The 21,306-nt window shown below is 37.0% G+C and overlaps 1 protein-coding gene across 1 annotated transcript in view; it reads left to right on the top strand.

Moving 5' to 3' along the window:
- Positions 1 to 4,258: 4,258 nt before the first annotated feature.
- The window catches only part of pkd1b (polycystic kidney disease 1b), a 55,705-nt gene continuing 38,657 nt past the window's right edge, over positions 4,259 to 21,306 (top strand). Inside the window, exons 1-11 of the mRNA XM_056469151.1 lie at positions 4,259 to 4,404; positions 4,548 to 4,728; positions 4,889 to 5,061; positions 6,999 to 7,117; positions 9,028 to 9,175; positions 9,261 to 9,526; positions 12,045 to 12,725; positions 14,626 to 14,757; positions 15,174 to 15,349; positions 15,459 to 15,589; positions 17,677 to 21,302. Of these exons, the coding sequence (XP_056325126.1) occupies positions 4,341 to 4,404; positions 4,548 to 4,728; positions 4,889 to 5,061; positions 6,999 to 7,117; positions 9,028 to 9,175; positions 9,261 to 9,526; positions 12,045 to 12,725; positions 14,626 to 14,757; positions 15,174 to 15,349; positions 15,459 to 15,589; positions 17,677 to 21,302 (5,697 nt within the window). The 5' untranslated portion in view covers positions 4,259 to 4,340. The remainder of the gene's footprint in view (positions 4,405 to 4,547; positions 4,729 to 4,888; positions 5,062 to 6,998; positions 7,118 to 9,027; positions 9,176 to 9,260; positions 9,527 to 12,044; positions 12,726 to 14,625; positions 14,758 to 15,173; positions 15,350 to 15,458; positions 15,590 to 17,676; positions 21,303 to 21,306) is intronic.

Here is a 21,306-nt window from a genome sequence, read left to right as displayed (position 1 = left end):
AACAAAATGTTCAAGGAACATTTATTGTTTGGCTAGCCTTTTCTGTACATTGAAGAATAAAGAGGTGATGATGAGATTCAATGCTAATGAAAAAGGATGGGGAATTGATTCAGAAAGTAATCAGACATTCTGAGCAGTGCTCAGCGTAATAATCTATCTGGCAGATAATTGTTATTCAGCCCTGAACAACAGCCTGCCACAAATATTTCAGCAGGAGCAAGATTTAGTATAAACGGCATGTTCATGAATAATTCTGAAATCCAATTTACAAATAAACACATTTAACATCACTAAAACTTCATCTAATGACACTGATTTAGAATTTGTATTGCATCAAGAAGGAAACACCATTTTGACTTGCATTAGAGAGGTATGAATGTTTTAATCTCTCATTTGCACAACAATATTCTTTTTTGTTTTCATTACCATGCTCACGCGCTCTTTAATTGGGATTCATCACCTCAGAACCTGTTGGATTTTTTTTTTCAAAGCACCTCTCCCACCACCTTTAAACACACAATAACTCATTCTGTGTATTTCACTAAGCATGCAAATGCGCCAAGAGTATTTTAGTGAAGGGAAGCCAAACATTTGCCATGGTGATATTACACAGCACTTGAAAATAACCCTCAGCTAGGGTATAGGGTAGCTAGGGTATAACATCTATTCATTCATTTTCTTTTCAATTTCATTAATTTTTGCTTAGTCCCTTTATTAATCTGGGGTCACCACAGCGGAATGAACCACCAACTTATCCAGCATATGTTTTATACAGCAGATTCCCTTCCAGCTCCAACCCGTCAATGGGAAACATCCATACACACTCGTTCACACACATACACTTAGGACAATTTATCCCATCCAATAGGATTTTTTTTTTTTTTTTTTTTTTTTGGAATTGTGGGGGAATCCAGAGCAACCAGAGGAAACCCACGTGAACACGGGGAGAATATGCAAACTCCACACAGAAATGACAACCGAACCAGCGACCTTCTTGCTATGAGGCGATTGTGCTACCCACTGCGCCACCATGCTGCCCTAGGTAACAGTACTGCATAAAATCATTGAGACTGTTTCAATCATGGTACGGCCGCAAAGTTTTTTGATTATTACACCAGAATGAGAGTAGTTCAAATCAACCTAGATAAACTTTTAATTTTCTTTCAGTCTTAGAATGCAATTTAACTACAGAAGAGTCAAGTTTTAAATAGGAAAATTATCAAAGCCCTTCTTTGATTTTTTTTTAGCAAGATGCTAATATTCTAATCCAATTTAAAGAGCACCTATTTTACCACTTTTTCAAGATTTAAGATAAGTTTTTTTGTGTCTCCATTATGTGTCTGTAAAGCATGCAAATGTGTTATGTTATTGTACAAAACAAACCTGATTTAACATCCACAAACAGCAATTGAAGCATCATCTTTTATAATTGTACTAATGCGGCTGTGGTGATAAAGATGGTAAAATCGCTGTAACTCGTTCCAAACATGCACTTTTTTAAAAAAGTTTTAACCTTGTAAATTTCATGACTGATGATCACAGAGAGCTGAACAGATCTTTTAATCCTGGTTGCTTTGCGCACGTCCTGTCTTGTGGATCTGATTGTGCATGTTACTGCGGAGACATTTTAACACCGGGCTGTCAATCAATTTGGTGGGCAGGGAAACCGCACTCCTACATCACATTGCGGTGGGCTTCAAAATGGGAGGGATTTGGATCCTATTTTAACAACAGGAAATTAAAAAAGAGACGTTTTGTCTTTATATCGTATTGTCTTTATATCACCCCCATATGACTGTGGACACACTATGCCTACACACAGTTTTGTCCAAAAGATGATTTTCATCCCTTCATGCCCTTTAATGATTTATGCTAAGCTAAGCTATTAGTGCTCCTGCCAGACCCAGAGATCAACTGTTAAGTCGAGTTGTAAATTGAGCTTTTCTTTAATACTGTAATTTAAACTCTTGATCACTTCAAACAATGTCAGCAGCAAAAAATGACCATACCCAAGATACTATTTATTTTTCTGCAGTGCGGAAGCCAATAGACTGTAAAAAGTCACAAAGGGTGCACACAAATTTGTGTAAATTTGTACAGGAAGTCCTTATATGTAGAGTGTACCATGTTTTATGCAAATGACTCTTGTACGAATAATCAAAATTTATGAATACTGGAAGGTTAAAGCTAAGTTGATGGCATTCCATTACACGAGCCTGACAAACAAGATTTATTCTTTGATAGCAATACAAGTCAATTAATTTTATTTTGCGGAGACAGCACAGATGGATCATATTCACAGAGGGCTTACTCACCAGAGGAACGTTTTCATAACTCCTAGAACTATTGGTGGATGTACTGCATAGCAGAGTCTTACTCAGAACAATAGAAACTACCAAATAAAACACATGCACAGTATTTTAAACTGTTTCAAGACATACATATACAGAGTTAATGTTAATTATCTGATGTCTTTGTATGTGATTTTGTGTTCCTTTGTCAGCCCTGATGACAAGTAACTTATACATTTTGTTTTTGGCTTAGTCCCTTTATCCAGGGGTTGCCACAGCGGAATGAACCGCCAACTTATCCAGCATGTTTTTTACACAGTAAATTACCTTTCAGCTGCAACCCCACACTGGGAAACACCCATATACTCTTGCATTGACACACATACACCATGGCCAATTTAGTTTTATTCAATTCACCTAACGCATGTCTTTGGACTGTGGGGGAAACCGGAGCACCCGGAGGAAACCCACGTAAACATGGGGAGAACACGCAAACTCCACACAGAAATGCCAACTGACCCTGCTTGGGCTCGAACATTGAACTTCTTGCTGTGAAGTGATCGTGCTACCCACTGCGCCACCGTGACACCCTTTAATTTAATTTAATTTAATTCATTTCTCTTCGGCTTAATCCCTTATTTACCAAGGGTCGCCACAGCAGAATGAACCGCCAACTATTCCGGCATATGTTTCACACAGCGGATGCCCTTTCAGCCACAACCCAGTACTGGAAATTTTATTTTATTGTCATTTATGTCATTGTATTTTACATTTATTTTAATAAATGAAACTTAATCCTAATAAACACTTGTGTTTTGGGTAAAAATGTAATATATTGCAATCTTAAGCTTTAAAAAAGTATAAATAACACAACACTGACTTTTACATTGTTATTTTTTAATTTTTTAGACTAAAATAGAACAAAAAAAAATGTTAATTAAATGAATAAAAATGATGTTATTTCATCCAACCTCTTGTCCTCCTGAATCTAATTGTATTATTAAAAAAAAAAATTGTCATCTCTCAATGAAATCATGAAGGTCAATGTAATCTAATGTTGCTTGGCTACTATCATTCTTTAACACACCTTCTTTGGTTTTCCACATACAGCAGGAGAGAAAGTGATAAAGGTTTGAAACTACATGAACAAGATTTAGTTTGCAATGTAAAATCTAGATCCGGTAAGGTTTGGGGGGGAAAAAAGGTCACCAGAATCCAATCTGATTCTCATTGGCCTTTTCGCTGAAAACTATTAGATGCTGTTCCATTGTTCACTCCTGAAAGCTATGACCCGGTATTCATCCGGGGAAGCTTTGTTACATCTATCTGCTTCGCTTTGAAAAGAATGACTGTCAACCCTTGCTCTATCTACTCTGTTGCTTAGCAACGGCTGGTGCGTCTTCCGAGAAGAGCTCACTCTTTCCTCCTTTCTGCAGTATTTTCACAGTACTGTGTTCTGTACATTTAAATTGGAGTGGAGAATGACTTACAGGATGTCCTACAGGAGAAAAATAAACAGTTGCCCGAAGGTCAGACTAGATATTTCCAAGGGTTTGGACAGAAGCTTAAGTAAAGCTGCACAAAAAGATGTTATATTCCAGTTGAAAACAGCACCCCCAATGCCTACAGAATGCTTTTTTTTCTTCGTTTTATAAATAATTTAGTGTAATAAAGGAGGTGGTGACGCATTTAAACTGGATGAGTGGTTTTAACTGCCTATTCATCAACAGGGATTTTACAGCATGTTAATGAGGGACTCTGTCCACTCTTTCTCTTCTAGGACTGTTGCTGTGAGACAAACCGAAAGTCATGCGAATGTTGAAGGGGGGGTGAAACTGTGTGTTGAAACGCACAATGCTAAAAGGTCACCGAGCAATAAATGGACAAGTTAGAGAGAAAGACAAAAAGATAGAGGCCAGAGAGAGAAACAGAGCTGAAGACGAGAAGGAAAAGTTAGTGGACGGACACAGGTTCTCCATGATGCAGTCTCTTCTGTATATTATTCATTATTACTCACATTCATGATGCTCTACCAGGGGATCGGATAGAATGGCAAATATTATGCACCTGCCTCTCATTTGGATTCTCTGTGTTTTTACAAGCTGCTTCAGCGGTGAGATGTTTTGTCTGCCTTGCTCAGTAATGGATATTATTCTTGCTAATTGTTTTCAATCACAGAGCATTACTCTACGTGACTTGCCTGCATTATGTGAAGATGCATCTCATGTTTTTGTAATATTTCATGCTTTGCACTAGAAAATGATTGCCCAAAGGGAGCAAAAATTGACCGTGATGGTTTGCGCTGTTTCTGGATGCCCTCATTTACGTCAACATGGCTGGAAGCAAGAGGCATCTGTCAGAGAGACGAGAGAGGAGGAGACCTTGCTTTGGTGGACAGTGTGACTGTTCAGAGCTTCATACAAAATTCATTCCGTCTGTAAGAGATCAAACGATTTTTGTTGTTTTTTTTTAAACAGAAATATTTAAAGGGAACTGTAGAAAGTGCAGAATACGTGTATTATTTAGATACTGAAGTCTTAGACACCAAATACAGAAACTTCAGTAATGTCTGATCCTGTATTTGTTTTAAATTCCAGAGAAGATCCAGTTGGGGTCTGGATGAGGGAAGGAATGGCAGAGGGTTTGTTTGGTGATTTAGATCCTGAAGACAGCGAGAAAGAATGTGCTTCAATGGCTCTGGCCTCTGGACAGTGGATGAGCGAACAGTGTAATAAGAAGAATTTTGTTATCTGTGAAAAAACAATGTCAGGTAATAACAGATGAATATACTTTTACTTTCATTATTTTTTCATTTGTTTATTTATTTATTTATTTATTTATTTAATTGGTCACTTTATTTTGATGGCCTGTTTGTTGAATTTCAGTTACATTGCATCAACATGCCAACTTATTCTCATTAGATTATAAGTAGACTGTTAGGTTGGGTTAGGATTAGTGTAAGTTGACATGTACTTGCAAAGTTTCTTATAGTCAGTTTAATGTCTGTTTAGCAGCAGTATCAACAGATATTAAACAGACAGTCTACTAATACTCAAATGGACCATCAAATTAAAGTGTTACCCATTTTATTTATATTTTAATGCCATAGCAGCATTGGCTATACTCATGGCAAAACCTATACTAAATAAACAATATATAAAAATCATGTCAGTTTTTTAACAAATGTACATATACAAAAAAACATTGAAAATAGTCATACACATTCGTTTAGTTTGATTGAAGATAATTATTCTAAAAGTGTTCCAGAAGACACCTTTTCAAACATTTCCCTTAAAATATGTCCTGAATAAAAACGTTCTCTAATATCATTTAAAAATGCACATCCTTTTAAATGCTTTATTGTCAAAATATTCTCACAGATATTCTTCCCCTTTCAATAAATATGAGTGTGTAACTCTTGATGGTCTGATTCTGCATCTCGTATGTACAACTTGATCATGTCTACTTTAAAATTTGTAATTATTTCTTTCATTTACAAATGGATTCACTTCATACAATTTGTTGTTTCTACATTTATCCCGTTCCATTTGCCATTTCTCATTAATACACTGTAAAACTCAACAGTCAACTTTATCAAATGAAATGAGTGTAGTTAACTCAAAATTTGCTGAAAGTTAATTCTATTCATTTGAAAAGAGTTTTGAACTCGGTAATAAAGTTAATGAGTTAATGAAATACCTCATTACTTCAACTTAAACGGAGTAAGTTCACAGTACTCATATAGATTAGTTTTTTAACTCAAATGGTTTGTTGTTATCAGTTTCCTCAAACGGTTTGAGTTACCTTAGCTTACTGGGTTTTACAGTACTCAGTTGGTTTGAGTTCTCTTCATTTATTGTGTTTTACTGTGCTCAAATTGCTTCATTTACTCAAATGGATTAAGTATACAGTACTCATTAGGATTAGTTTTGAACTGAAATGGTTTGTTGCTATTGTTTTTCTCAAACAATTTGAGTTACCTTAACTTATTGGGTTTTACAGTACTCCGTTGGTTTGAGTTCTCTTCATTCATTGGGTTTTACTGTGCTCAGATTGCTTTATTTACTCAAATGAATTAAGTTCACAGTACTCATTAGGATTAGTTTTGAACTTAAATGGTTTGTTTTGGGGTTTTACATTGTATACAGATTTAAGACAGTTACATGACAGTTTTTTTACTGTCATCTTAATATATTTATTTTTAAACGTAAATGTGGTGTAGTTATTTGTTATTATGCTATTGAGCAGCATTACAAGGCTCAAGGCATGAAAATTATTCTTTTTTTGGAAATTATCATCAAGGTTTAAACAGCCAGTAGGTGATATTTTAAAGGGATAGTTCACCCAAAATGTTTAATTTATTCACCATTTACCCATACTCATGTGGCTCTAAACTTTTATGATTTTTTTCTTCTTGTTGAACACAAAAAAAGATATTCCAAAAAAAAAAAGCATCCATAGTAGAAACAAAAAGTACTATTGAAGTCAATTCTTCAGTATATCTTCCTTTGTGTTCAACAGAAGAAAGAAACTCAAGAAGGTTTTGAACAAGTGAGTAAATGATGACAGACTTTTCAATTTTGTGAACTAACCTTTTAAAGCACATTAGAGTTATTTACGGTTCACATTCAGTTAATAAAAGCCATATCACAAAACCTTTGTCAGACATAGTTACTGACAGCATTGTCAATCATTTTTCCTTTAAAGTGTCTTTGCCGTCGCTGGAGAGTTATGTGACTGGTGTACCACTAATGTCTGGCATATACACAGTGTCGCAAATACAACTGCTACCCTCTCCACCAGACCCAGGACCACATTTGGTTGAGGTAATACAATATATATGTTTTTAATAAAAATATGTTTTGTTCATCCACTAACATTTTAGCCCCTAACCATAAATGATACAATCTGCAATGTTGTTGTCAGTTCCTGTATCAGGTTATACAGAAAAACTTCCAAACTTCATTCATTCATTTATTCATTAATTCATTCATTTTCCTTTAGCTTAGTCCCTTATTTACTAGGGGTCGCCACAGCAGAATGAACCGCCAACTATTCTAGCATATGTTTTATGCAGTGTATGCCTTTTCATCCGCAACCCACTACTACAGCCAATTTTGTTTACCCAATTCACCTATATTGCTTGTCTTTGGATTGTGCACTGTAAAAAATAATATCCCATATCTACTCAATAAAATTGAGGTAACATTGCAAGCAATATTATTAATAAAATTCAACATATATGGATTGAATAACAATTGATTAAATAAGCTTATTTAAAATTAGTTATTTAAAATGAGTAACCACAAACAGTACTTAAAGATTAGCCAATTTTTATCAAAAATATTAATTTATTGAACAGAAAAAACAACACAATGTTAATGAAAACTACTCAATGTTTTTATTTAGATTTAACATAAAATATGTGGAGCCTGTTCATCAGCTCTAAAAATAATAACCTTATACAATAAAATTGAGGTAATTGCAGATTACAAACAATTTTATTAATTAAATTCAACAAGTATGGATTGAGTAAAATGTTTGTAAATTTAGCTTAAATTAATGGAGCCTTTTCAACAGTGTGGAGCCACAAAACAGATTAACAACAATCTCATAATAGACAATACATCATATAATACACAATAAAACATGTACATTTAAATAAATTGATAATCTAAACAAGGACTTTGATAATGTTTTTTTTAAACAGCATTGTTTCAAACAACTGGACATTAATCAATATTGTTTAAAAACCTCAAAGTGAAATTTATGTTATTTAATGCATGAAAGGTATTATTTGCCAGAATAATGCAGATTCATTGAAGCAAAGAGGACCCAGCAGTTCATAGGAATACTACTCTCTAATATCGTTCACTAGACAGTCACTTGTAAAAACACCATTCTTTGTCACAGTTAAACCAGAGTACCTAATGGAAACCCATGCCAACACAGGGAGAACATGCAAACTCCACACAGAAATGTCTCCTGGTCCAGCTTGGACTCAAACCAGCTAACCACTGAGCTTCTGCATCGTCCTTTTCCAAAACTTTTTCATCTAAAAACTTCTACGAGGTCAGCTGCAGCAATAACTGCCCGCATCTTTTCACCATTATATTTTTCACTAAAACACAATTACGTTATCAAGCAGTTTCAAGCACTTTATCCAAAATCTAAGTAATTTTCAATCCTTGAAAACCCTAGATAAAAATTCAAGTGTATTCAAGGATTTCCAGCACTCACATAAACCCTGCTCCACAAACCTTTCCTCCACTGCCTAATTCCACCTAGCACACCAATGCTATACCTTGTTTTACAATGATTAATTAGCCTTAGGGTGTCACGGTGGCGCAGTGGGTAGAACGATCTCCTCATAGCAAGAAGGTCGCTGGTTCGAGACCCGGCTGGGTCAGTTGGCATTTCTGTGTGGAGTTTGCATGTTCTCCCCGTGTCCTTGGGGGTGTCCTCCGGGTGCTCCGGTTTCCCCCTACAGTCCAAAGACATGTGCTATAAGTGAATTGAATTTTGACATCTTATTTCTGAAAAAAAGACAATATTTTTTTACTTGTCTAGAAAATGCTTCTTAATTGATTGATTTTATTCTAAAATACATTTGGACATTAAACAAGACAAAAACTCAAAGTAATAAAAGGATTTTTTGCAGTGTACACACAAATGTTCATTCTATCACTGTATGTTAATATATGCCTATTTTAACCAGGTGTGTGTGTGTGCACAGATTATGCTGTTCCCAGGTCTGTGGTTCAGTCACGAGGGTCGAGTGCTGTCTTTGGAAATGGTAACGCAGCCCAGTGATCAGATGACCTTTGCCAGAATGCAGATCTTAAGACCATACTGCAGCCCGAGTCATCACCTTGTTCCACCTGGTGAACAAATGAAGCACTAATTAGCAACACGCACACTTTAACAGTTTGTCAAATTATCATTAACACATCTTCTCTTCTCTCTTAGGTTGCAGTTCTCTCCTCAACCCTTTCAGCTGCTGTTCCCTGATGGCCATGTGTAACACCACTGGCGGCTGTGCTAGTGGGCAATACTGGTGCCATCTGCTGGAGATCTGTCTGCCCGTCACCAGTCCGTGCAGCCCTTACAACTCTTTTAACGCTGGACATGCTTTCGCTTTGCCTCCCCGCTATCCTGTGACGCCACCGTTCTTCCACTTGATGGCAGACATGTCACTGACGCTGCCACCAAGCAGTGAACACACACATGTCAGAGTAGGTGACAAAATGGCCCTTGTTTACTCTCTCACACATCATTTTGGTACTTTTAAAGGACTTTTCCACTTCCAGAATAATAATTTGTTGGTCACAGGGATAATTCACTCTAAAATGAAAATTATCCCCCCACATGTAGATTTAAACCTTTATCAGTTTCTTTCTTCTGTTGAACATATAAGATATTTTAAAGTATGCTGGTTGCTGGCACCTTTTGACTTTCATAGTAAGAGGATCTGTAATAATATGAAAGTATTAAATTTTTGCGAAAATATTAAATTTTTGCGTGAACTATCGCTTTAAAGGGCACCTATTTTTACCCCTTTTCAAGATCTAATATAAGTTTTTTATGTCTCCAGAATGTGTCTGTAAAGTTTCAGCTTAAAATACCCATCAGATTATTTATCATACCTTTCAGAAGTTTATAATTTTCAGCTCTGAACATATTGTAGCTGTTTTTGTTGCCTGTGCCATTACTGCTAGTTCTCCCCGGCCACTGTTCCCATGTGCCTGTCAGAATGTGCCTCAATCTCTGCCTCGCCTGCGTCAGATAAACAGCACAGTGATGACATGAAGGAAGCAGATCTCATGTAACGTTTGACAAATAGTAAGAACTTTACCTATGATTATTTGATGTATTTGTTGTGAAGTTAATGAGTTGATGAAAACGATGAGTCACACACAATGTTGTTACAAAGTTCGCGCTCACACACACACAGCGGACACAGACACACAGCGCATACGCTTAACTTTGCACCGTTTTTGCACGCAAATGTGACAGGATACACGTTAATATCCACTGCTGTATGGAAATACGTTACAAAATAATCCTCAAACTGGGATTGAATCATCTTCTTTTATAATTGTTCTGACACGCGGCTGTGGTGATAAGGAAAGCTGAAGTAAATCGCTGTAATTTGTTACAAACAGGCACTGTTTTAAAAACGTTTTAAACTTGTAAAACTCATTCTTGATCACATTTGATGATTGATGATCACAGTGAGCTCAACAGATCTTTTAATCCCGGTTGCTTTGTGCATGTCCTGTCTTGTAGATATGATTATACGCGTTACTACAGAGACATGTTAATACGTGGCTGTACATCAATTCGGTGGGCGGGAAAACCGCACTCCTACGCCACGTTGCGGTCTTCCTCAAAATTAGAGGGATTTGGATCCTATTTTAATGTCAGGAAATTAAAAAAAGAGACTTATTGTTTCTATCACTTCAATATTACTGTGGACACACTATACTTGCACACAGTTCTGTCCAAACAGCTTACAAAAGATGATTTTCATTATAGGTGCCCTTTAAGTTTTTTTTTTTTTTTTTTGAGAGGAGAACATTCAAGTTTTTTTCTCTCTATATGATGGACTTATATGGTGCTCAATAGTTTAAACTTCCCAGTCAAGGAATCTTTTTTTTAAACCACAAAAGGCTTATCTTGCACTAGCTTTGCAATGCAAACATATGAGGCTAAAAAGTATATAAATTTAAAAATGTTAAATAAAATGACATATTGTTTAGCTATCTGAGGCTACATTTTGGACATTTACTACAATTTGGACATTCAAACTAAAATGTAAAATTATTGACTTATTAGATATTGGCAAAATCCAATATTATGTATACCTATGGTTTAAAAAGACTGTTCGCCCAAAACAAATTCTGTCATCATTTCCACACTTGTTTAAGACCTAATTGAATTTCTTTCATAGGTTGAACACAAAAAAACAATATTTTTAAAAAGGCTGGTGGCTGGGACCCATAGACTTACATAGTATTTTTCTACAATGGAAATTAATGGGTTGCAGCAACCAGCATTCTTCAAAATATCTTCTTTTGAGTTCAACCAATGAAAGAACTCATAATGGTTTAAAAACACATGAGGACGAGTAAATGATGATGTCATTTTCAGTTTTGTCAGAACTATCCCTTTAAAGTGCCCAAGAAATCAAAACTAACCTTGATTTGGTAGCTCACATTGCCAGTTTTGTGGTAAACAATTCATCTGTGCATGTCATTAAGATGAAAAAAAATCGTTTGCTGTTCTAATCTTTAATTGAAATCTGAAAATGCACTTCCTGTTTTTTCTTTCAGTTAAATTGTCAGATTACATATATTTTAGGAATTGGTTGTAGCTAACATATTTAACCACACCGCTCCAACTGTCAGGTTTGACAACAAATAGAAATGGTGAGGATAGTGTCTGTTAGGTTGTAATAACACTTCTAAAACCTCTTATTGAATAAAATACCTACTTTACTACAACCAATCAGCTCGCAGTAGAAAAAACAAGCCACGCCCACTGTTTTCTCATTTAATATTCCATTTCTCTAGCAACTGCGTCACAATCCGAAAAAATAACAGTTGCAGCTTCCCGTTCATGGGGACTTTAACAATGTTAAAATCTAAATCCCTTTCTACTGGCAACTCAAAAACAATATGCATCTCAGCTTGTATATTAAATTATGTCACTTGTTATGACAGTGTATTCACCTTTTTTCTATTCATGCAGGCTATAGTACAAGACAAACACATCACTGTCTATCCTGATGATATCCTGGCTCTGCAACACACTAGAAGAGCAGATGAATTTCTCCATTGTGTTGCCAGTACCAGCTCAGCCTGGCGCCAGAGTTACCTCTCCTTGCCTGGGCCAGAATGGGGTGGCTGGTTTGAGGGTAGTTTCTCTGTCCAACCAGGAAAAGGACAATGGCTAGACGAAGTGATCTGTGATTTCCGGGTCATTTATGAGGACCCAGTGCCACACTATGGAGTTTCACAAACACCCAACAGTCCAATCAAAGCAGAAACTCTTGTGATGGGGTTACAAGTTTTACATCCAAAGCTTGACAAGGACAATCAAATGCATGTTCCTGTCAATGTTTCAACCCTCATTGTCATCCGGATCATTTCAGGAGAGCATGTAACCAGCTCCTGGTCGGAACCAGTGTCAAAAAGTGGTGTACCTTTTGTGTCTTCCTGCCCGGTCGAGATGCCCGAGACTGAAGAAGGTGGATTGTTTTCACATGTGTACATGGAGCTTTCTGTCCAAGAGGAATATGTATTAAATATTAAGGCTTCAAACAGCTTGAGCGCTCAGACTCTGAGTGTGAGGGTTGTGTCTCATATTCCTGTCTCTGGACTGAAAATCATGCCGGAGGGCTTCAGAAGAGTTTTAGTGGACGAACAACAGGTATCAGGTCCTTTTGGTATTGTAAAAAAATGTTACCCTAAAAATGACATTTTAAAGGTATAGCTCACCTAAAGATGAAAATTCTGCCAACTCACCGTTGACTTGCTCCATAAACAGTGTTATGTTTTTTTTTTAATGTTGTACACAAAAGAAAATATTTTAAAGAATGTTGGAAGCATGTAACCACTGAATTCCATAGTATTTGCTTTTACTATCATGGATGTTCATGGTTAGAGGCTTCCTAATATCTCTAACTGGTTTATAACAAGTCAAGGCTGAGTAAATATTGGCAGAATTTCTTTTCCTTTTTTTTTTAGGGTAAACTACGTCTTTAGCTGTTGTGCTTTTATCATTTCTGAATCATACTCTTGTTCCTTACAGTAAAATAACTTAAATAATTAAACAAAATAACTAATTTAAGATAAATATTGAAGATATAAATCTTACACACTCACCGGCCACTTTGTTAAGTACACCTTTCTAGTACTAAGGTGGACCCTCTTTTGCCTTCAGAACTTCCTTACTCCTTCGTGGGATAGATTCAACAAGGTACTGGAAAATTCCGCAGAGATTTTGGTCCATATTGACATGATAGCATCACGCTGTTGCTGCAGATTTGTCAGCTGCACATCCATGATGCGAATCTCCTATTTCACCACATCCCATAGGTGCTCTATTGGATTGAGGATGTGGTGACTGTGGAGGCCATTTGAGTACAGTGAACTCATTGTCATGCTCATGAAACCAGTCTGAGATGATTCGCATTTTATGACATGGCGTGTTATTCTGCTGGAAGTAGCCATCAGAAGATGGGTACACTGTGGTCATAAAGGGATGGACATGGTCAGCAACAATACTCAGGTGGGCTGTAGCGATGACATGATGCTCAATTGGTACTAATGGGCACAAAGTGGTGTAAGAAATATCCCCCACACTATTACACCACCAAAACCAGCCTGAACCATTGATAAAAGGCAGGATGGATCCATGCTTTCATGGTGTTGACGCAAAATTCTGACCCTGCATATTGAATGTTGCAGCAGACTCATCAGACCAGGCAATGTTTTTCCAATCACCAACTGTCCAATTTTGGTGACCCTGTGCAAATTGTAGCCTCAGTTTCCTGTTCTTAGCTGACAGAAGTGGCACCCCGTTTTTTTTCTGCTGCTGTAGCCCATCTACCTCAAGGTCCGATGTGTTGTGCGTTCAGAGATGCTCTTCTGCACACATCGGTTGTAACAAGTTTCTATTTGAGTTACTGTTGTCTTTCTATCAGCTGGAATCAGTCTGGCCATTCTCCTCTGACCTCTGGCATCAACAAGGCATTTGTATCCACAGAACTGCCGCTCACTGGATATTTTCTTGTTTTCGGACCATTCTCTGTAAACCCTAGATATGGTTGTGCGTAAAAATCCCAGTAGATCAGCAGTTTCTGAAATACTCCGACCAGCCTGTTTGGCACAAACAACCATGCCACAGTCAAAGTCATTTAAATCACCTTTCTTCCCCATTCTGATGCTCGGTTAGAACTGCAGCAGATCGTCTTGACCATGTCTATATGCCTAAATGCATTGAGTTTGCATTGGCTGACTAGAAATTTGCGTTAACAAGAGATGGACAGGTGTACCTAATAAAGTGGCCGGTGAGTGTTTATATAATTATTTTGCATTTTGAAAGAGTTTTGTGGTACTAACTAATATAGAGTAATTGAATTCATTTAAAGTAATTTATGCAGTGTGGGGAGGAGTATATATATATATATATATATATATATATATATATATATATATATATATATATATATATATATATATATATATATACTGTATATATATATATATATATATATATATATATATATACTGTATATATTTTACTGTGCTTGCTCTTTTTCCTATAGGTGTTTACAGCTTCAGTAGCCACTGGGTCATCAGTGACGTACACTTGGGTTATTGATGACCTGGTTCAGTATGCACACACAGGAGAGTCTTATAGTGTGGTTTTTAAGAACCCCGCAGAATACACACTAAAGGTAAATTATTGTAAACTTTATAGTGATTTAACCAAAAAATAAATAAATAAATAAAAAATGAAATTGAGCCAATCTTATTTTAAAGGATTGAGGTAATACTGTAATTTTGTGTTAATTGTTTAAATAAATGTATATTTACACACACACACACACACACACACACACACACACACACACGTGTTTTTTTTTTCTCTTTTTAAAAAATGATTAGCCTGTTTGCCTATTAGCCTTTTTATTTAGTTGTATGTTATTTTTTCCGTCTAATGTTAACCTTTTTTTTAAAAAAGGACAAGAACAAACTTGTGTTTAGTCCCATTTTGGAGTCATGACCCACCGATTTAGAATCACTGCTTTGGCTTTTGATGTTATTATGAATGGTTTGATTTGTCTATTTTTTCAAACTTTCTCTGCTTTAGGTAATGGCGCATAACCCAGTGAGCTCTCAGTTAATGGAGGTGAAGCTCACAGCCGATGTAATGACCCCATTAGACGACCTAATAGTCATTTCCATGCCAGAGGCCATTGCTGTAAACACCTCAACTCGCTACACAATTCAAGTCAAAGCTGACATCTCTATAGGCGTTACAATCAGGTTAATGTCGCTGAATTATAATTGAGCTAAAATGATGAAATTAAGTTTGACCTTTTGTGAAAGTATAATGCTCTCTGATGCTGTATTATGAAATGATTTATCTCTCCAGATGGGATTTTGGTGATAATACAGCATCTGTCAGTCATGCTGTTTCACCTTCTTCAGAGATTGAAGAGCCTCAGCAGAGGGCCAAACACATATATCTGCAAGACTCTATGCAGCATACATTTTCTTTTCCAGGTACTCTAAATAAATGAAAATGCAAATAAATAGGATTTATTTAGGGACATGCACAACAATACACTGACCTCCAAGGGAAATATGTTTTGTGCCATGCTTTTTCCCCTATATATGTTTATATTTGTTTCATATTATATTATTATTTATATTTTATTGGAATAGTATTATTACCTAATAGGAAACTTGTGTACTCTGTATTCTTGTCCTCATTGTCTTTAAGCTTTATCCTTAAATAATTGAATGGTTAACAGTGAGTAATTATTGCATTAATATTGCTTTAACAATAGTTAAAATTTTTTAAATGTAGATCCATTCTCTCTCTCTCTCTCTCTCTCTCCTCTCTCTCTCTCTCTCTCTCTCTCTCTCTCTCTCTCTCCCCCCCCCCCCCCCCTCTCTCTCTCTACCTATAGGTGAATTGGGTAAGCTAAATTGTCAGTAGTGTGTGTGTGTATGTGTGAATGGGAGTGTATGGGTGTTTCCCAATAATGGGTTGCAGCTGAAAGGGCATCCACTGTGTAAAACAAATGCTGGATAAGTTGGCAGTTCATTATGCTTTAGCGACCCCAGATTAATAAAGGGACTAAGATGAAAAGAAAATGAATGTATATATATATATATATATATGTATATATATATATATATATATATATATATATATATATATATATATATATATATATATATATATATATATAGTGGTTAGCACTGTCACTGTTTCAAGTCCCGGCAATTTCCCCCCACAGTCCAAAGACCTGTGCTATAGGTGAACTGAATGAACTAAAAATAAACTAAATTGTCCGTATGTGTGTGTGTGAGAGAGAATGAGTGTGTATGGGAGTTTCCCAGTACTGGGTTGCAGCTGGAATAAAACAAGCTGGCACATGCTGGCAATTCATTCCGCTGTGGCGACCTCTGAAATAGAAACTATGCTGAAGGAAATTGAATGATAGATTTTTTTTTTATTACAATAATTATTATACAAACTAAATTAAAGTGACTTTTTTTCCTCCAACTAGCTATAAATATAATGCATTATTTTATAATTAAATGTTTATATTTATACAACAGTTCTGTCTAGTTCTTGAATCTGATTGGCTTAAAGCCGTGCGATATTCTGCAATATCAGAACTCATAGAGCCTCTTCACCTTTCTGTATTACTCCGCCGACATACAGTAGCAAAACTTTTGTAGAATTTTTGTAGAATTTAAAATATTATTTAAATACTATTTAAAATATTTATTATTTCTGAGATACAGCGCGTTGGCATCCATCAGCCTGTCATACTGAGCAGAGCAAAGGTGGTTGACGTTGTCCATCCACAAGATGGCGACAGAGACTGCATAATAAGCCCTTATAACTCACATATCAGGAATGTATGTATTTTGTGTTGGCCATCTGTTTGTTACTACTAGCTCAGTAAAAGAAAGAAAGAAGAAATGCCTGCATGTGTTTTGCATTTTTCCTTATCACAAACACAACAGTAATCTGGTAGTGTTGGCACTGCTTTGGCTTTTTTGGGGGTTAATTATTGTAATATTCCGATTGCAACAGAGAAATACTGGGAAATGTCTTTAGACTGATGGCATTTAATGTCGTTCAGCCTTATAATCTTAAAATGTGAGCAAAATCACCTGTTTTGTCAACACTTTAAATATTATGCTAGAGAATCATTAAAATACTAGTATCATCATCATAGACATCAGCTGCAGATGTGAAGGAATGTCGGAAAAAAGTAGTTCCTCATACAAAAGGGTTTTTAGACTCTCTGTGTTTGATATTCTTTTTTAAATACATGGTTATGCCATCGAACTGTTGTATAAATGCACTATCACACTCATAGCAGTGTGATATGGCTGTATATCATCACTGGTGGAACACTAAAGCACTCAGCCTGCGGCCTCGAGCCAATGCACGCCTCCCACAGCTGAAATACAGCCATATCGCTTGTGTGATATTGCTTATATATATATATATATATAAATTATCTATTTATAGATATATAATTGTATCCTAAAATTGATATTTGAATATAACCAAAAATAAATGTTAATTATAAATGTTAAACATAACTTTTTTTTCTTTTTAGGTGACTATACACTGAAAATAAAGGCGTACAACAAATATGATCAAATTGAAAAGGCTGTAACAGTTAAAGTAAGAACTCCAATCTCAAACCTGCTGGTGTCTTCATCACCTACAGTCTGTCAAGTCAACTACACTGTCCTCTTTGAGGTCTCTCTCTGGCCGTCTTCATTTGGAGCACTTTATTCATGGAATTTTGGTGATGACTCTGAAAAACGGAAGGAAGTTGACAGCAAAGTCAATCATGTTTTTAAAAAGGCCGGCACATACAATGTCACCATCATGGCCAACAACACCCTATCCACCCTGACTAAATATACAGCAGTGGAGGTTATTGAGCCTGTTTCAGGTCTCCAGTTAAACTACACCATCTCCACTGAACTCAACTCAACCTTTAAAATCAGTGGCAGAGTCTCTTCAGGTACACATGTAAAATGGACCTTTGCGTTTGGAGATGGTTCTACTGTAATAAATCACACTGGAAGTTCAGCCTCTCACATGTACCAGTCTCCCGGAAATTACACAGTTCAGGTTTCTGCTTATAATTCAGTAAGTCAGGAACACCAGTTAGTCAATATTGAAGTTTATTGCTTATTAATTACTCAAATAACACCCACAGACTGCGTTTTGAGTCAAACAGAGATTGATTTTGAGGTGCTGGTCAAAGGCTTTATTCCAATTTTGATTTTTGATTGGGATTTTGGAGATGGCACATCGTTGTCTGTTGTTAAAGGAGCTACATCTATTACTCACACTTTTAAAACAGCAGGAACGTACACAGTTGGTGTAAATGCACACAGCTTGGTGGCTTCAGTCCATTATGAAAGCAACATATGTGTTGAGGCCCAAATAACAGATGTTTCACTGAGTTCAGCCAATAGCGCAGTAGCAGTGAGCGAGGTAATATGCTTTGATGTTTCTGTGCTTCCCACAGTAACAGAATATCAGTTTTGGTGGCATAATAACTTTTCTAGTGACACAAGCCCAGTTAAAGGTCTGTCACACCATTGCTTTATGTTTCAAGAGGAGGGTTTGTGTGAAATTTCAGTGCTGGTACATAACAAGGTGAGCAACGGAACAGCAAAAACAATCATTTTAGTTCAAAGGGCTGTATCTAATCTGTGCATAAAATATGAAGGGAACCATGATGCAATGACTGTGAATCAGTCCTACCATTTCTGGGCTGAGCCTCTTGGTAAAATGGCATCATTTCAGTGGGACTTTGGTGATGGCTCTAAAACAGAGGGGCAAAATCAATTACACATTTTTGGTTTTCCTGGACAGTTTCATGTGACAGTCACTGCATCTAATGCAGTAAGTTCAGATTCAGTGACCGTCGAGATTGAGGTGCAGGCACCTCTGTCATACGTAATGGTTAATACCAGTCAGCCATTCGTGGAGGCAGGAAAAGAGATACTGATAACAGCTCAGACTGACATAAAAGAAAATATTTCATTTTACTGGGCTGTGAATCCTTCGACGCCTCCAAAGCTTGGGACGTCCACATTCATGCATGTGTTTCCTAACGCAGGGATATTTGAGATTCAAGTTGCAGCACAAAATCTTGTCAGTCGAGTAGAAGCTATAACACACATTGAGGTTGTAGAAAGAATATATGGAGTTTGGATTCAAGGCCAGGGGCTGCGGTCTAAAAAATATTTCCTGACAAATCAAACAATACTGTTGGAAGCATCAGTGACATGCGGTTCTAACTTGACATATAAGTGGACTGCAAACAATAGTATGGCAAGCAATACCAAACAATTTCCACTTTTCACAAACAATTCTGGTGATATACATGTCAAGCTGGTTGTATCCAATGCACTCGGATCAGTAGGTAGTGAACTTTCACTCAGATCAGTAGAGCTTGTATCTGGCCTGAGTATTGTATCGCCAGTTAAGGCTGTAACGAAAGGAAAACCAGTGAAAATATCTGCAAGATTAGCATCTGGAACAGACCTTAAGTACTCATGGTTCTTGGACTGTGAGCATTGTCCTGTTATATCAGATGTGCCTTTTATTCTACATGCTTTTAAAGTCTCCGGAGTGGTCAAGATCAGAGTATCAGCCTCAAATGTGTTTGGGTCTGAAGAGGCTACAAAGCTGCTAACCATTCAGGAAGACATCTCTAAAGTGGACTTTCAGATAAATGGCCAATCCAGACCATTTTTTGTAACATCAAACCACCTCCTGTTGCTCTATGGCTCTGCGGGACCAGGAAATGTCCTGCATTGGGAATGGGTATTAAGATTGCAGAATAGTACAGTTGTGGTCCTTGCCGACAATCAGACTGTTAGCTATTCTTTTGTGGATGCTGCAGATCACTATCTGTCACTCAATGCTTCAAATGACATTAGCTGGCAAACTGTTTCACATACTATCACAGTTCAGGATGCCATCCAGGGACTTTCCCTTACATCTAGCAGCAGTGTGGTGTGTGAGGATGATCCGGTTACTTTCGTAACATCTGTGTCCGAGGGAAGTGAAGTTTCAGTTTCTTTGGAGTTTGTTAATGCAAGTTATTCTGTGGACATTTGGCGGGATTTTACCACCTCCTCTCTTGCAGTTGGAAACCATCTGGTAAGAGCAACAGCGAAAAATAATGTCAGTTGCCAAACTGCAACAGCGACTGTGAGAGTCGTGGAAAGAATTCGAGATCTGCGCTTGATTGGATGCTGCGCTGCTGTCTTAGAAGCATCCAAAAACATCAGCTTCCAAGCATCGGCTGTCTCACAAGCCAATTACCACTGGACCTTCCTATTAAATGGAGTCCAGTCCTCTCGGGAAATTGGGCAGCATGTTCACTTCACACCTTTTGCTAATGGATCCCTGTCTGTTACAGTGGAAGCTGATAATGGATTCTGCTCACAGTCCCTGACCAGTACAGCAACAATTCAGAAACATGTGAAGAAAGTGACTCTTTTGACCTCCCATGATGGAGCTTTTATTGACTATCCGGTCACTTTTGTTGCCATCACAGATGGAGGCAGCGACCTTAAATTCATTTGGGATTTCGGTGATGCCAGCGAAGGATTTCTGGTTACAGAATACAATAAACAAGTCCACAAATACAACGTTGCTGGTGAGTTTGTGGTGAAAGTAACAGCTTTCAATAACATAAGCGAGGTCTCTGTTCAAATGGCGATAGAAGTACAAAATCTGGTGTGTACCCAGCCACATATCTATGCTGTAAAAGAAGAATATAAAGTATTAAAATCCAGACCAAGTTTCTTTGAAGCAAGAGTGGACTTCAGCGGTTGTGTTACATATAAAGCATCTTATATCTGGGAGATCTTCAGAGGTCCAGATTGCTCAGGAATGAACAAGGTGCATTTAAATCATTCAGTGGATGTTACGAAACCTATTCTCTCTCTGCCGAAGCACGCTCTGAAAGTGGGAAACTATTGTCTGACATTTACTGCCAGGCTTGAGGGAACTCCTCTACAGCAGACCAAGACCATAAAGCTGAACGTGGTCCACAGTCAGCTGATACCAGTGATTAAAGGTGGTTCTCTGAGGCTTTGGTCAAGTCAGTGTGATCTGATACTCAATGCATCCGAGTCTTTTGATCCAGATTCAGAGAGGAACGATATTGACTTGTTTAAGTTCCAGTGGAGTTACACAATAGAGGTAG

The sequence above is a fragment of the Danio aesculapii genome, chromosome 12 (genome assembly GCF_903798145.1).
Source record: "Danio aesculapii chromosome 12, fDanAes4.1, whole genome shotgun sequence".
Lineage (NCBI taxonomy): Eukaryota > Metazoa > Chordata > Actinopteri > Cypriniformes > Danionidae > Danio > Danio aesculapii.
Note: the sequence above shows the minus strand (reverse complement) of the source record. Positions and strands in the feature narration are given on the sequence as shown.